This window comes from Lichenostomus cassidix, chromosome 18, assembly GCF_008360975.1.
Source record: "Lichenostomus cassidix isolate B80296 chromosome 18, HeHo_3.0, whole genome shotgun sequence".
Taxonomy (NCBI): domain Eukaryota; kingdom Metazoa; phylum Chordata; class Aves; order Passeriformes; family Meliphagidae; genus Lichenostomus; species Lichenostomus cassidix.
This window is the reverse complement of record NC_139498.1, coordinates 10,688,825-10,704,930: the sequence shown is the minus strand read 5'-3', so window position 1 is coordinate 10,704,930 and position 16,106 is coordinate 10,688,825. Positions and strand designations below refer to the sequence as shown.

The following is a 16,106-nucleotide window of genomic DNA, read 5'->3' as shown; positions in this document are numbered from 1 at the left end:
GTTCCTTTATCGCAAACTATTCTCAATTGTCACACACTGACTTTCTGACTAAATCATACAGTTCTCTGTTGCTATTTCATTTTTCTGTAGACTGGAGAAAGAATTAAGGCAGCATAAATTAAACTTCCCACCATTCCTGCCACCCCAAACCTCCTGAGGGTGACGAGAGAAACAACTCCATCTGAACATAATTCTTTGCTTCCTTTAGAACGCCTAAAAAAGGAGGAGAAGACCCGTCAGGAGTTAGAAAAAGCTAAAAGAAAACTGGATGGGGAAACAACAGACCTGCAGGACCAAATAGCTGAGCTGCAAGCCCAGATTGAGGAGTTGAAGATCCAGCTGGCCAAGAAAGAGGAGGAGCTGCAGGCTGCTCTGGCCAGGTCAGTGTGGGACAGGCTTGCTCCCAATTCCAAACTGGATTTCACCTGGCTGCACATCAGAGCTGGGAATGCTGGAACAGCAGCCAGCTCTGGAGCAGCTCTGCACACCTGTGCTGTGCATAGACACGGCAGATTTAAAGGAATTCAGTGTTCTCGCTCAGCATCCTTGCTGTACAAAGCTGCAAAAAGAAGTTTCACATGGTGTAATAGTGTTTGAGCTCTGGGAGCTTTTTTACCCTCCCAAAGTTCAGCCTCAGAAGGGAAAAATGTGTATTTCTCAGTGGGTCTTAACAGAGTGCTGGGCAGGACAGACTTTATCTGGGTTTGTATGATACTCCATGTTATGCTGAACACCATCAGTTTTCTGTAAGTACAACTTTGCAGGAATAGAAAATTCTACAGATGGAACATTTCTGGGGCAGTGTTGAGATCTACAGAATTGGAATACTTGACTGTAAACTGAAGCTTGATCATTCTGACAGTGCACCTTGGTGGGCTCTTGAGAATAACTGTGGGGTTTTATCTGTGGTATCTCTTACCCATCCCTGGAAGTGTTCAAGGCCAGGCTGGACATTGGGACAGTGGAAGGTGTCCCTGCCCATGGCAGGGGATGGAATTTAATGGTGTTTAAGATCCCTTCCAATCCAACCATTCTATGATTTTTTATGGTTTTTTTTATTCTAGTGGAAAAGTTAAGCTATTTTTGTAGATAATTTAAGGAGGTGGTGATGAGAGGAGGTGAAACACCATTAACTGTTGTGCCTGTGTTTGACAGAGGGGATGAAGAAGCAGTTCAGAAGAACAATGCACTGAAAGTGATAAGGGAGCTGCAGGCTCAGATTGCAGAGCTCCAGGAGGATCTGGAGTCTGAGAAGGCATCACGGAACAAGGCAGAAAAGCAGAAAAGGGATTTGAGTGAAGAGTTGGAGGCTTTAAAAACTGAATTGGAAGATACTTTGGATACAACTGCAGCACAGCAAGAGCTGAGGTAGGATCATTGTGTCAGAACGCACCATTGAAATTCATCTTTCATTTACAAAAGACTAAAATGTTGATTTTTTTGATGACCCTCTGTGCTTCCTCCAGGACAAAGCGAGAACAGGAGGTGGCTGAGCTGAAGAAAGCAATTGAAGAGGAAACCAAAAACCATGAAGCCCAGATCCAGGAGATCAGGCAGAGGCATGCTACTGCCCTGGAAGAGCTCTCTGAACAGCTTGAGCAGGCCAAAAGGGTGAGAAGAAAATGAATTTTCTGCTCCAGAACTTTGTATAAATACCACAGATTCTGTGGTCCCTTCCAGGATACCTGAGCTCAGGTTTTCCATATCCACAGAGCTAAGCTGTCCTCCAAAAGTGCATCACAATTCAGCTGAAGGAGGTTTATCCTGCTGGTTTGACTATATTGCAGCTTTTAGCAGCACATTCATGCTGTGTCCTCTGGCCACCAGCCCCAGAGCAGGCAGCAGGAGGCAGGGATGGGTCACATTCCTATTCTTGTTCAGAAAGAGATTATTCCAGTACTGCTGAAAAGGAAGTCTCTAGTTCTTGAAATTACAGTTGGGGTCATCCATAAATGTGTGTGTGGACAGCTCATATCCTTTAGTGATGTTTTTATGTATTGGGAATACTTCAAAAGCTTCCTTAGTATTTTAAATTTAGTGAGAAATGTAGTAGTTAAACTATGATTTTCATCAGCTTTATTCACCTGAAAATCTTCTGCATGTCTTCCGCTCCTTATTCAATAATTATTCTCAATAGGAGCATGAAAAGATGGAAAAATACCCTGCAATCTGAAACAAAGGTCCTGTGACAAGCTGGTATCAGCTCTGGTGATATAGCAAGAATGACACTTAAACATCCCTTCTGCCAATTATTGCTTTTTAAAAAGCTTTTTACAAGTGTCAGTGCAATGCTGAGAATTGCTTTGTTCTGCACTTCCAGCCTGCTCTGCCTACTCAAATCAGGGCAGCTTTGGTTCATATCTTCCCTTTTGTTTCTGTGAGATGAGCCATGCTGATCTGTTCATGGGCACATTCCTTCCTCCTTCCAGTGCTCCCAAAACAGTCATTTGCAGTGCTACCTCCCAGATCTGGGATCTCCTGCTGCTGGCTGTTACCTGTGGTGGCTGGGAGAGGAACACCCTGCACCCAGAATGGGACACAGCAGCATCTCAACCCCTCCCTGCTCACATCCTGCTGAGCCCTTGGCTTCTCTCTGAACATGCAAGGCTGACCTGCAGAATCCCTCTGAGCAGAAATACTCACCTGTAACTAAGTGTTGAATTTCTTCCCTTCTGTCTTTCCTAGTTCAAAGCAAACCTTGAAAAGAACAAGCAAGGCTTAGAGTCTGACAATAAGGAGCTGGCCTGTGAGGTGAAGGTGCTGCAGCAGGTCAAGGCAGAGTCTGAGCACAAGAGGAAGAAACTTGATGCTCAGGTGCAGGAGCTGACTGCAAAGGTGTCAGAAGGGGAAAGGCTCAGGGTGGAGCTGGCGGAGAAGGCGAACAAGCTGCAGGTAAGACTCTGGAAGTCCCAAAATCCTGGAAAACAGGCAAGGAACTCAAAGTTGTAACCATGTGCAGGAATGGCCTGAGGTTGATGTGGGAGGTGACCTCAGCAAGGACTCTCATGGACTTGGGAGGCCTTAAAGTGGTGAAGTGCCTCAGGTGGGGAGAGCTGTGACATCAATCCTGAACATTTTGGGCTGTGTGAGAGTTACAGTGGCTTTTAGGGATGAGGCTTCCATCCTGGAGAGCAAGTCCTGTAGGGAGCTCTGCACAGTCCAGCTGGAATACAGGTTTTTGGCTTGGCTGCAGAATTGAGTAGATTGGGCTGAGCTTTTGCATAGGTTTGGGCAAAGATTGATGGCCACAGGTTTGCTTTTGTGCTCAAAACTGGGAGCTTGGCAGGGAGGGATTGCAAGAATAGGCTCACTTTCCTTGGGAATGGAACAAACACACAAAATGGAGCCATGGCTGACTTCTGAACCACAGCAATGAGGACTTCAGGTAAATCCAGCTAAAGCACTTCAAAAAGGAAATGGCCCAGTTCTCTTTGGCGGAAACTTTCAGCTTGTCTTTCACTGTATATAAAAGTAGTGTAGCCCAAAATAATAAGCTGGCACCTGGCATAACCTTTTCTCTTGCAGTGATCTTTTAAACCCAACTGCCACCCTGATAATCCCTAAATTGATGCTTCCATGAAATATATGGTTCTAGAATTAAAAATAGCATTAAAGTGTGAATGCAGGTATTAGAACAGAGTGCTATGCTAAATATCAGAGCTTAATAGCATAAAGTCTTGTTTAAAAGTCTTAATAAAGTCTTAAATAGCATAGAGTCATAAAGTCTTAATAGCATAAGTTTTGTTTTGTTACTGCACTTCAGGATAGACATTAAACTTCAATTTTGTAGCCAAACTTCAGTGTTTTTTAGCTTGTGTTTCTCTGTTGGGATCTGTTGCTGTCTTGACATACCTGGAATTTGCTGAGGTTTTGTGCTGTGCAATTCCAGCTCCAGTGGGATTTGGGCTTTGCTGTTACCTTTGGATTCTTGTTTTGCAGAATGAGCTGGATAATGTCTCCAGTCTCCTGGAGGAGGCAGAGAAGAAAGGCATCAAGTTTGCCAAGGATGCAGCCAGTTTGGAATCTCAGCTTCAGGATACACAGGTGTGTGTGCAGCAGGGCTGGACTTGGCACGGGAGCTTTGCTCCTCAGGAAATGCTGACAGAAAATACATTTTCATTCATGCTTTGGAAAGTCCCCTGGGTAGAAGATGAATTTCCTGTTCAGCCCAGTGAAATGGGATGGATTGGGATGGCTCAGCTACACATGGAACCAATTTTTCATTATCTGAGCTTCACTACCTGACAGTTGGTAGTTCTCTTTTATGTCTTTGTGGGAGATAAGAATCAAATTGAAAAAAACCCTTTCCAGGTAGAATTTAATGTCAATATCCTTGAGATATATGAGGAACAATACCCTGTCTTGTACTGACAGCTTCAGGTTCTAACAGCTGAAGTTCAAACTGTCAGTTTTTGGTTCTTAATTAAGAACATGCAGCTTTCTTCAGGAGTTCATCACTTCAGTGTATTTTATCTTCCCTGTATAAAAAACCACTTAACTCCTTGAATAATGTTAATCACAACTGCAGGGGTTCATAGGGAGCAGGATGGGGGAGAGAGGCTGGGATGGGGGTTACACCTTTTATTAGTTTCTGTTGTGACAGAAGTTTCCACTGCCACATTACAGCTGCCTTTAAAGTGACCTTCATATTTAAGCAATGCAGAGAAACCTAGAAGCTTGCTGCCATTGCAGGATTTGCTGCTCTATGTTCTTCCCAGGTGGTTTAAAATTTGTGCTCTGTGCTTGTCTGAAAAAAGAAAAATACATTTTGAAGGTGACTTCTGTGCTAGTCCTTTGAAAGATGGAAAAGTATCTTCCATTAACTTCTAGAGGAGACTCTGGCATGGGTTCTCTGATCAGAAATATGCTTTATGAAGGCTTAAGTGTGCCTAAAATGAATTGCCACTGGCTTTTTGAAAACCCAAATAACAGTTGTCTTCATAAAGCATGTCCTTGTCCCAAAATGTGAGAGAAAAGTAACCCTGGAACTGCACATGTGGAGCTGTGGAGGTTTCAGAGCACACTGAGCTCTGCCCCTGCCTGTGTTCCAGGAGCTGCTCCAGGAGGAAACTCGCCAGAAGCTCAACCTCAGCAGCAGGATAAGGCAGCTGGAAGAGGAGAAGAACAACCTGCAGGAGCAGCAGGAGGAGGAAGAGGAGGCCAGAAAGAACTTGGAGAAGCAGATGCTGGCCTTGCAGTCCCAGGTGAGCTGCTGTGAGTGGCAGGATTTGTGCAGGGCCTGCACATCCCAGGAGAACAAATTGGTGTCCCAAAGCTGTGGAAAACACATCATGTGACTTGTACAGGTGCTGGACCAGATTTTGGAATAAAATCTCCTGTCTTTCTCCATTGCAGTACTGATGTGTACAATGAACTGTGATGGGCAGAGGTTTGCCCTGCTTAGCTCCCTGAAAACTCCCAGGTTGTGTCCCCTTAGCTTGCAGAAACATCTCTTCCTGGCTCTGCACTTTGCACCTGGATGTCTTTCCTCCCTCTCATGATCCACTAAGACACTTTATTTTATTAAATTTCAGTTGGCTGAGGCCAAGAAAAAGGTAGATGATGACTTGGGAACCATTGAAGGCCTGGAGGAAGCTAAGAAGAAGCTGTTGAAGGACATGGAGTCTCTCAGCCAGCGCCTGGAGGAGAAGGCTCTGGCTTATGACAAACTGGAGAAGACCAAGAACCGCTTGCAGCAGGAGCTGGATGACCTGATGGTGGATCTGGATCACCAACGCCAGATTGTCTCTAACCTGGAGAAAAAGCAGAAGAAGTTTGATCAGGTACTCCAGTCTCCTGTCATCTTCATGTTTTTTTTAGGATTTTTGAGCAGCATCTTTTTATTGTTGCTGCAGAAATGAGCATTGTGTGAAGGAGGGTCTGACCTGTGTGCTGTGGTTATTGGTAGATAAATCTTCTGTGAGCAGTTGGCCTTTGTTAAGAGTAACTTGTCACTCCCAATTTCTGTGAGCCAAATGCCATCTCTGAGGCTTGTTAGATCAAGTAATCAGCTCTTCATATACAAAAAGAGCATTATGCTGGAACAAAAACTTAAGAGTTTTTTTGTAATCCCTCAAGGTAGACTAAAAAAGGATCTGAAGAGTGAAAGATGGCAATCATATGAAACTTGAGTCTTGATGAGTAGCTTGCTTTCCTCCTCTCATCCCAAAGGAGCTGTAGCTGTTCTGTTAATGGCACTTTGATCATGACTGAGGGACCAGACAGCTTCTGAAGGCCAATTAAACTTAGAGCATTAGCCACTTCCTGGAGAAAACACCTGAGGCAGGAAGGACCTGACTGTGGAGCTTAAGAGATGGATTAATTATTTCTTCTGTTCAGATGCTGGCAGAAGAGAAGAACATTTCTGCCAGATATGCAGAGGAGCGAGATCGTGCTGAGGCAGAGGCAAGGGAGAAGGAAACCAAAGCCCTGTCCCTGGCTCGGGCTCTGGAGGAGGCCCTGGAAGCCAAGGAGGAGTTTGAAAGGCAGAACAAGCAGCTGCGTACAGATATGGAAGATTTGATGAGCTCCAAAGATGATGTGGGCAAAAATGTAAGTATGGTTCCACAGCCTGTTTGTTACAGACTGCATTCTGGGAATAACAGGGACAACTCCCTGGCTGGAGAAGTGTCCTTGACACAAGAACAGACCTTTCTGAAGCTGACCCAAAAAGCTGTAGTCTCACCTTCTGCATGGAGGGATCCCAGATATCAGTTTTATACTTTTGGATCTGTGGAGATGGGACTGCAGTCAGATGGAATTGGTTATGTGTGGCTGTGATAGATGGGGACAGCCATTCCTCATTTTCATGTTGGTGGGTGTATTTTTTCATATGCAAATGAGGGATAATGAGGATTTCTGTTACCTTTGGTCAAGCTGAGTTGCAGGACATGGTTGAATCAAAGGCAGATCAGAGCTGTGACCCTTCAGTGTCCTCCCTCCTGCACCCAGTGGAGGCAGCAGCAAAGGCCCCCTGCCCTTCCCTGGTGGTCTGTGCTCTGTCCCCATGTCACAGCATGATCCAGGAACCAGACTGACCCTCCTGGCAGGCCTGGGTAAGGGAGTGGTCTGCACTGAGACAGTGTGGGGTGAGTGGGGCCTCTGCTTCAGCCCAGGCATTGCTCAGGGGTGAGGCTCAGGCCAGGGCTGGGGGAGCAGCTGGCCCAGGTGAGGCTCCAGCTGTGCACAGCAGCCTGGCCACTGTCTCAGCACTGGTGGCACCTGCACTGGGCTGAAGGCTTTGCCTCAGCACTGCTGCTGTTCTGTGCCACTGCACCCCTCACCTCCCAGCACTGCACACCTGCTGGGGTCTCAAACAGAGACCTGGAGATGTTGTTCTGCCTGTTCTGTTCCACTGTCCAGCTCAGAGAGGCACAAAATGCAGTCACTGGCTTGTCCTGCTGTTAGAAGCTGCTGGTGTGAGCTCCCTGAAGGAGAGGGTCTGATCTGTGTTTGTGCCTTAGGTCCATGAGCTGGAGAAGTCCAAGAGAACCCTGGAGCAGCAGGTGGAGGAGATGAGAACTCAGCTGGAGGAGCTGGAAGATGAACTGCAGGCCACAGAAGATGCCAAACTCCGTCTGGAGGTGAACATGCAGGCTATGAAAGCCCAGTTTGACAGAGACCTGCAAGCCAGAGATGAACAGAATGAGGAGAAGAAGAGGATGCTGGTGAAACAAGTATGTCTCTTTTACTTTGTGTTGTGGTCAGAAGTGGGGGAGGGTCTTTTGCCAAAATTCTGAGCCTTCTGTGCTACCAGAAAAATAAAACTTTTTGCTTAAAGATTCTATCCTATTGGAAATCCCAAACCATAGAATTTTTGCACACCATAGAATAGTTCTGGCTGAGGATTGGCCACTGTCACCAGTGGTGTCAGGCAGCTGCTGGTGGCCTCCAAAACCATGAGGTTTGGCTGTTGCTGCCTGGGTATATTCCAAGGACAGTGATATGTCAGTTGCACCTTCAAGCCCATCCTATTAAAAGTTCAGCAGCAAATCCATGGATGCTGAGATAGACTCAGAAATCAGGTGAACAGTTTCCTAAAGGCAAATCATGGCAGAGCTTCCAGGTTCACTGGACTTGAGAATTCTGGGAACACAGAGATCAGAAGAGACTCAAGAAATGCCTTTAGAGGTTCATGTTTTTAAGAGAAGATGGTTCTAAATCAACATGAAGTGTTGAGGAATAAGCCAGCCAATATTTCAAGATTTATCACTAGAAAACAAACATTGAGAACTACCAATGTAGAGATACCTTAGGAATAAACCTGGCCTGGAGGGTTTGGAATGTCACTGCAATTCAAAGTTGCTGTTACCTGAGCTGGACAAGAGTTCCTGACCTTGCACAGGGAGGGAGATTTGTTTCAAACCAAATATTCTTTCATGTTGGTAACCTGTGGCATTTCTGGCTCAGTTCAATTTTGCATAGGTTTGGCTCAGTCCATGTTACCTGGCTGTTCACACACTTGTTTTGTTTTGGGAAAAATTGTTGGTGTATAAATGCCAGTAACAGCCTGTCCAAAGGGAATGGCTTCATTGTTTTCTTGAGAAAATGAGGTGATTCTGCTTCTTATTTTCCAATGAGAATTAGTGACATCTGCCCTGGAGCCATCCCTGAGGGTGGATGGGAGTGGTGGGCAGGAGGCTGAACTGGAGCTGCTCCTGATGCTGAGTCCTTCCCTTGGGTTTCCCTTCTGCTCAAGGCAGAGTCTCTGCTTCCAGTCTGGGATTTGGCCTTGCCATTGGCAGTGCCTTCTCTGTTAGCTGCTATTGCAGAGCCTTTTCCCATGGAGAGGTGTTCCTGTGCTCTGGGCAGGCCCTTAGGGGTCCCTGTGTGCCCTGCAGAGGCTGAGCTGTCCTTGGTCCCCAGGTGCGTGAGCTGGAGGCAGAGCTGGAGGATGAGCGCAAGCAGCGGGCGCTGGCTGTGGCAGCCAAGAAGAAAATGGAGATGGACCTGAAGGACCTGGAGGGGCAGATAGAGGCTGCAAACAAGGCTCGGGATGAAGCCATCAAGCAGCTCAGGAAGCTCCAGGTAGGCACAGCTGAGCAGGGAGTTGGTTCTGTCCTGGGAACTGCCTGGGGGCTGCTTCCGTTCAGGGCAGCTGAAGGCAGAAGGAGAATCAGACTCCACTGATGGCTCTGAGAGGATCTGACCTGTACTTGTCCTCTGCCCAAAACTCATCCTTTTATAGGATCACAGAAGGGTTTGGGATGGAAGGAACCTTTAGGCTCATCTCGTTCCAAACTCCCCTGTGACAGGCAGAAATACTTTCCACATCCCTGGAAATATCCAAGACCAGGTTGGATGGGGCTTGGAGGAGCCTGGAATAGTGGGAGGTGTCCGTGCCCATGGCATGGTGGGACTGGATGATCATTAAGGTCCCTTCCAGGCCATTCTAACATTCCACCCTGTGATTTTCTATGGAGTGACTGAAGTCTTGGAATGTGATATTTCTGACTGAGCACTGAGGGGTGGAAAGATAAGAAAATGAAATTTTACTATGAACAGAAGAACTGGAAATGTCTTTGAGTGGAATGAAGCTACTTTGGGAGAAAGGCCTTATCCCTTAAGGGCTGAAATGCTTCAGAGCTAGAATGGATTTTGTGATTTTCCTTACCCTGCTCTCCACCTGCAGGCTCAGATGAAGGACTACCAGCGGGAGCTGGAGGAGGCCCGAGCATCCAGGGATGAGATCTTTGCTCAGTCCAAAGAGAGTGAGAAGAAGCTCAAAAGTCTCGAAGCAGAAATACTCCAGCTCCAAGAGGTGAGATGGAAATCTGAGAGACTTGATTTTCTTCCCAGAGCAAGGCAAAGATCAGAGAGTAAAAAAAGTAACAAGCAACATAGTGAATGGAACAGAGAAATTGGAGCCAGAAATCTGGTTCCTCTGCTCCAGGTCATCAGTGAGGTCCTTACAGTTCTGCAGGAATCATTCCAGGAGTCTAGACTTCCTGGATAGCAGGAAAGCTTAACTGCTGCTTAAACACATTTGAGGCTTCACCTCTCAGGAGTGTCTGAGAGGAGCACTGCACAGTGTCAGCACTGGAATGGATTGGTAGGGTTTATATATTTTCAGTTCCCTCTCTGGTGCCACAGTGGACCATTTGTGTGTGTGGAGGTTTATCCCCCTGCCCTCTCAGGTTCTCAGCCCTTTTCTCTTCTGGGCGTGTTTGCCCTCAGTGTTGGCAATTTATGTAAGAGCTCCAAGTCCTGCTGCGTCTGTCTCATCTTCCACTCTGTCCCTGTGCTGCCACAAGGTCAGACACTGCAGAGTGTCCCTGTGCCTCCTTTGCTTTAGCTGCAGAGCAAGGCTTGCAGCAGGTGCCCAGAATCACCATACTTCCCTTGGAGCCTTCTGAGATAACCTGGCACTGCCTGGAGCTTCTCCAGGTGGGCTTTGGTGGCCTTCAGACATCAGTGTGGCACTTGTAGTTCATTTCATTGTCATTAGCAAATGCTTGAGTGTTTCTTCCACTTAAAAGGGATTTATAATCTGAGGTTCAGTGCTGGGTATGCTGTTGTGCTAAAGCTTTTTAATTTTTATTTTCCTCTTGTCTTCATGCTGAGAACTCTGTAAGAGCCAAAAACATTTGCCTAATTTAGTGCCTACTTGACACTGAATGTGTCTATCAGAGCACGTGGCACAGTGGTTTCTCCTGCTGCTGAGGGTTTGGATGTTACTGAGCTTCACAGATATTTTTCCCCCTTGCTTTGTGTGGGGAACACTTCAGGGACAAGGAGAAGTAACTCCATTGCAGTCACAGGGCAGTGAGGGAATATCCAGCCGATGTGTCCTGCTGGCTTCCACAGCTCCTGCTTATCCGTTAAAGCCCCCCAGGGACATCCCAGGTCACAGCATCTCCCAGAAGTTATTGGGAGGCTCGATTGTTTGCAGGAGTTGTAGGATGATTTTTGGTGCTGCACTGACTGTTTTCCCGCCCTGGGCAGGAGTTTGCAGCGTCAGAGCGAGCGCGGCGGCATGCGGAGCAGGAGCGGGACGAGCTGGCGGATGAGATCGCCAACAGCGCCTCTGGAAAGTGAGTGCAGCCTGTGGCCGTGGCAGGGACAGGGACAGGGGACAGGGAGTGCCTGGCACTGGGCCAGGGGGGTTTAGGGTAAAGGTTCTTCCCCCAGAGGGTGCTGGCACTGCCCAGGCTCCCCAGGGAATGGGCACAGCCTGAGGCTGCCAGAGCTCCGGGAGAGTTTGGACAGCTCTGCCAGGGATGCACAGGGTGGGACTGTTGGGGTGTCTGGGTAGGGCTGGAGTTGGACTGAGTGATCCCTGGGGATCCCTTCCGGCTCAGGAGATTCCCTGATGCTAAGTAACCCACCCAGGAGCTCTGTTGGCTCTGGACACCCCCTGACCCCTTCCCCTGTGCAGGTCAGCACTGCTGGACGAGAAGCGCCGGCTGGAGGCTCGGATTGCCCAGCTGGAGGAGGAGTTGGAGGAGGAGCAGAGCAACATGGAGCTGCTCAATGAGCGCTTCCGAAAGACCACGCTGCAGGTGAGCCAAGGGCAGCTGCTGCTGCGTTTGTGGTTCCATGGAGGCTCTGGTGGCCCTGAGTGACCCCTGTCCCCTCCCTGCCAGGTGGACACGCTCAACGCGGAGCTGGCCGGCGAGCGCAGCGCGGCGCAGAAGAGCGAGAATGCGCGGCAGCAGCTGGAGAGGCAGAACAAGGAGCTCAAGGCCAAGCTGCAGGAACTGGAGGGCTCTGTCAAGTCCAAATTCAAGGCAACAATTTCTACTCTAGAAGCCAAGATTGCACAGCTTGAAGAACAGCTTGAGCAGGAAGCCAAGTAAGGGATAAAAACCTGGTTGCCTGTGTTGGTTGAATGGCTTAAAAGTTCCATGCTAGAAGTTTCTGAAGAGCCTTGGGTTTATTGTGTGGAGACTCCTGTTTAGGGGATACACTTTAACAAGGCAGCTGTAAAGGAACTGGGGTTGGAAGTTTCAGAGCCAATTTGCTTCCTAACAGCTGGATGAGCTCTAGAACATGTTGATGTCCCAGAGCCACAAGGTGCTGCAGGAATTTCTTGGGATAAGGTGAAACTTCCCTTTGACATCCCTGGTTACTTGGTTAGAGGAACAGCTTGGGTGAGACAGTTTGAGCTGAGATGAATACGGTGCTCTCCAGAAATCTTCATGCATCTGTCTTTGCAATCCTATTCTCAAAATGCACTTTTTTACCTGGTTCCTCCCTACATCTGCAGGTGGGAGTTGTTCTTCCTGTGCTCTGCAGCAGGACTGTGTCACTGGTTAAGCAGCAGCTCTGAAGCTGCTCTGTTCTATCACCTTGTGAAGGCATCTGCTGAGCCCCCTTTCCAGCCTGTCCCATGCTCTCATGGCCCCAGGGCTAAGGCTTTGTGCTCAGAGCTGCATCCCTATATCCCAGCCAGCCCTGGTACACCAGCTCAGTCCCACTGCTGGTGTCTGCATGTTCAGAGAGCTCTGGTACCACTTACACCTTCAGGAGGGACAGATCCTGTGTTCCCAGCCTCCAGGTACTGGGACAAACGATGGCTTTGGATTCTTGCAGGGAAAGAGCAGCTGCCAACAAACTGGTGCGTCGTACGGAGAAGAAGCTGAAGGAGGTTTTCATGCAGGTGGAGGACGAGCGGCGCCATGCAGACCAGTACAAGGAGCAGGTGGGTGAGGGGCTCTGTAAAACCCCTGTGGGGTGGGAAGGGCTTGTGAAGAGGAATTGTAATGGAAGGATTGAAGGGAATCTACTGTGATGATGAAACCAACAGAGAAAGCCCAGCAGGGATTTTCCTGGGGTGAGCTCTGCTGGGATGGGCTGTTCCCACCCTGGAGTTCTTGGGCTGGAGCCTGCACTGCATCCCCAGTCGGGGGCACAGGGACATGGGGTGCAGCTGCTGGGGTGATCTGAGTGCTGGCTTTGGTTGCAGATGGAAAAGGCCAATGCCAGGATGAAGCAGCTGAAGCGGCAGCTGGAGGAGGCAGAGGAGGAGGCCACGAGGGCTAACGCGTCCCGGCGCAAGCTGCAGCGGGAGCTGGACGATGCCACAGAGGCCAACGAGGGGCTGAGCAGGGAGGTCAGCACCCTCAAAAACAGGCTAAGGTCAGTGCCATGGGAGCACTGGGATTGGGATTTACCTGAGCCCTTCTGAGCCCACAGACATCCATGGTGCTTCATCCCTGGGGAGCATCCAGCTGGGGAACTGCAGGGGCACAGCTGCTGAGATCAGGGAATGTGTCAAACAGGAGCCTGGTGATGGGAACAAGGAAGCTGCCAGATATTCCACAGGGATATTCCTGACAGCTCTTGAGCTGTAACTCTTCAGAATTTACATTGGCAGGTTCCCTGGGTAGCCAGTTTGACACAGCCATAGGTAAATGTGACAGAGGAGATGACTCTGTTGTGCTTTTCCAGTGGCTGGTACTGATCCTGTTTTTCCTGTCCCTCACTTTTGGGAATGTTGCAGCAGTTTCCTTGAGAGCAGCTCTATGGGATCCAAGTCTGTGCCAGGGACAGGTGGGAGTCAGCAGGCTTCTGTAGCCCATGAGCCACATGGAGAGGCTCAGAGGGACTGGGCCTGGCTGGAGCTGCTGAGCTGAGCTGAGCTTCCCTGAGCAGCCTTGGAATTTAGAGAACCTGCTCTTGTCTGTGCTTGGTGCTCCTGCAGAGACAGCATTTTAGGTGACTTGAGACTTGCAAACTCCAGGTGATGGCATAAGCTAAAGAGGAATGCTAGAGTGCCCGAAGTGCTGGAGCATAGGGTTCTGGCTCCTTGGGCAGGGAGCAGGGTTTGAGACTCCCTGTGGAAAACACTTTTCCCTGGGCTGAGCTGCCCCATTCCCAGATGGTTGAGCAGGGAGGGCTGCCAGGGTGACCTCAGTGTGACCTTTCAGTACCTGAAGGGACTTTGGACAAGGGTCTGGAGTGACAGAAGAGGGAATGGCTTCCCACAGCCAGAGGGCAGGGATGGATGGGATAGTGGGAAGGAATTCCTCCCTGGGAGGGTGGGGAGGCCCTGGCACAGAGTGCCCAGAGAAGCTGTGGTTGCCCCTGGATCCCTGGCAGTGTCCGAGGCCAGGCTGGACAGTGCTTGAAGCAGCCTGGGACAGTGGGAGGTGTCCCTGCCACAGCAGCGGTGGAACAGGACGAGCTTTAGGATCCCCCAGCCCAACCCCTCCCGTGCTGCTGTGCCAGCCTGGGCTGTGCAGCACCCTCACCCTGCTCTCGTTCGCAGGAGGGGAGGACCCATCACCTTCTCCTCGAGCCGCTCGGGGCGGCGGCAGCTGCACATCGAGGGAGCATCCCTGGAGCTGTCGGACGACGACGCCGAGAGCAAAGGCAGCGATGTGAACGAGGCTCCGCCCGCCCCCGCCGAGTAGAGCCCGACCCGCCTGCATGCAGAGACCTTTCCAGCCCCGGGCAGGAGCACACGGAGCGCCCTGCCCTGCCCTCGGAACTGCCTTGTGGCCGGAAAGCTGCCTTACGACCCTCGGCATGTGCTACAAGGTTCCTTATCATAGGTCAACTATGTCTTAAGGCTCTCCAGCCTCACCACACTGTACCCTGCTTCAGATATAGGTACAACTGCTTTTTTATATATAGTAAACAACCGGGATCGTCTCTGTTCAGTGCATCTCTTTTCCAGATACTCATTGTAAAGCCATTTTCTAAAGCATCATGTGAAGGATGAACCTTTTTTTTATCAATCCAGAAGCGTCATTCCCAGCGGGTGGGTGGCCGGGACAGCCCCCTTGCCGTGGCTGTGCATGCCTTGTGTCCAGCAGCATCCTTCAGGCTCCGGGCTGGGCGCAGTCTCTCGGATCAGTGAAGACCAAACCGCACCTGTTTCTTTCTTTTCTCCCATTGTTGTGATCCGCACACAACCCCTGAGTGAACTGTGAAAAACGGCCTTGGGAAGTGTTAGAGGGAAGCGTAGGGATGAGTGAGTAGTGTCCATTTTTATCCTGCAATCCCATTTGAAGTGTTCTCAGCACCTGCTCCATCCGTTCGTGTCCATGCAGTCCAGGCACACCGCGGTGGCTCCCCGTCCCCTGTACAGCCCTGGGTGCTCAGAGCCCCCCGGGGCCCTGCGGACACCCAGCTCGGATAATGTGAACACCAGTGGGAAATAAACACACAGCACAGGCAAAACTAATTTATTAATGTGAGGCCGAGTCAGGCCGTGGGAGGCTCCGGGACCCCCGGCAGCCCCAGGGTCCTGCAGGCCCGGGGCTCGGGGCTCCCTGGATGGATGGATGTTGCCTGCCTACAGTTAACATGCCAGTGGATGTGAATCCTTTTTTTTTTTGTTGTTGTTTTGTTGTTGTTTTTTTATTTTGAGCAGTATTACAGTGAGTAGTTAGCGTTCTTTTTGTTTAAATAGCTGAAAACTGACATTACAGAAAGTGCCTTAGACACTACAGTACTAAGACAACGTTACATATATAATTTGCCTATATAACAATGATTTAATGTATTAATTTTGACTGTGCTTCATATCATGTACCTCTCTAGTCCAAGTGGTATTATTGATATTAGTGACAATGAATCAGTGTTAACTAGGAAACTTCCTCTGCCACATGCTCAAAACCCATGGATTTCCCTTTTTGGTTAAAAGCTTTAACATCTGTCGCAAAGGTTTTGTTGTGTGTGTTTGGATATTTTTAATCAAACTGGCTGTTGACCACCAGGCGTCTGACTGCAAATATCTTGTTTTCTTGTATACCCATATTTCTAGACAATGATTTTTGTAAGACAATAAATTTATTCATTATAGATGCGGCCGCCTGCTCTGTTTACTTACTGGAAGAGCTCTCCCGAGGCTGGCATAGACCTTAATAAACGAGATATGACTGGAAGCTGCCTTTTCCCTTCTTCCTGTTTTGTTTGCTTGCTTTTTTTTTTTCCTTTTATTTTGACCTAAATACAGCATCAATGGCTTGGTCCGAGCTGAGCCTTTGCCTTTGAATGCCACTGGCAGAGCCCAGCTGGAGCACAAAGGGAGCTCTGAGCTCTCCTGCTGCCCCTCAGGCTGTGGCACAGGCACAGCCCCACTTCTGCCTTCAGCAGGGTCTGGGCTCCTGCCTGAGCAGTTACATCCCGTATTTTGGGATTTGTCCTGGGGTGCA

At 49.1% G+C, this 16,106-nt stretch overlaps 1 protein-coding gene across 4 annotated transcripts in view; it reads left to right on the top strand.

Annotated features, from left to right (window-relative positions):
- MYH10 (myosin heavy chain 10) overlaps positions 1 to 15,836 on the top strand; it is a 95,784-nt gene extending 79,948 nt beyond the window's left edge. For all 4 annotated transcript variants that reach the window (XM_085077990.1, XM_085077988.1, XM_085077989.1 and 1 more), the window contains 17 exons: positions 209 to 380; positions 1,156 to 1,368; positions 1,467 to 1,611; positions 2,686 to 2,892; positions 3,940 to 4,044; positions 5,052 to 5,204; positions 5,535 to 5,783; positions 6,340 to 6,552; positions 7,464 to 7,676; positions 8,866 to 9,027; positions 9,632 to 9,760; positions 10,945 to 11,033; positions 11,378 to 11,501; positions 11,586 to 11,794; positions 12,535 to 12,643; positions 12,908 to 13,080; positions 14,213 to 15,836. In XM_085077990.1, the coding sequence (XP_084934116.1) occupies positions 209 to 380; positions 1,156 to 1,368; positions 1,467 to 1,611; positions 2,686 to 2,892; positions 3,940 to 4,044; positions 5,052 to 5,204; positions 5,535 to 5,783; positions 6,340 to 6,552; positions 7,464 to 7,676; positions 8,866 to 9,027; positions 9,632 to 9,760; positions 10,945 to 11,033; positions 11,378 to 11,501; positions 11,586 to 11,794; positions 12,535 to 12,643; positions 12,908 to 13,080; positions 14,213 to 14,357 (2,810 nt within the window). In that variant the 3' untranslated portion in view covers positions 14,358 to 15,836. The remainder of the gene's footprint in view (positions 1 to 208; positions 381 to 1,155; positions 1,369 to 1,466; positions 1,612 to 2,685; positions 2,893 to 3,939; positions 4,045 to 5,051; positions 5,205 to 5,534; positions 5,784 to 6,339; positions 6,553 to 7,463; positions 7,677 to 8,865; positions 9,028 to 9,631; positions 9,761 to 10,944; positions 11,034 to 11,377; positions 11,502 to 11,585; positions 11,795 to 12,534; positions 12,644 to 12,907; positions 13,081 to 14,212) is intronic.
- The last annotated feature ends 270 nt before the right edge of the window (positions 15,837 to 16,106 follow it).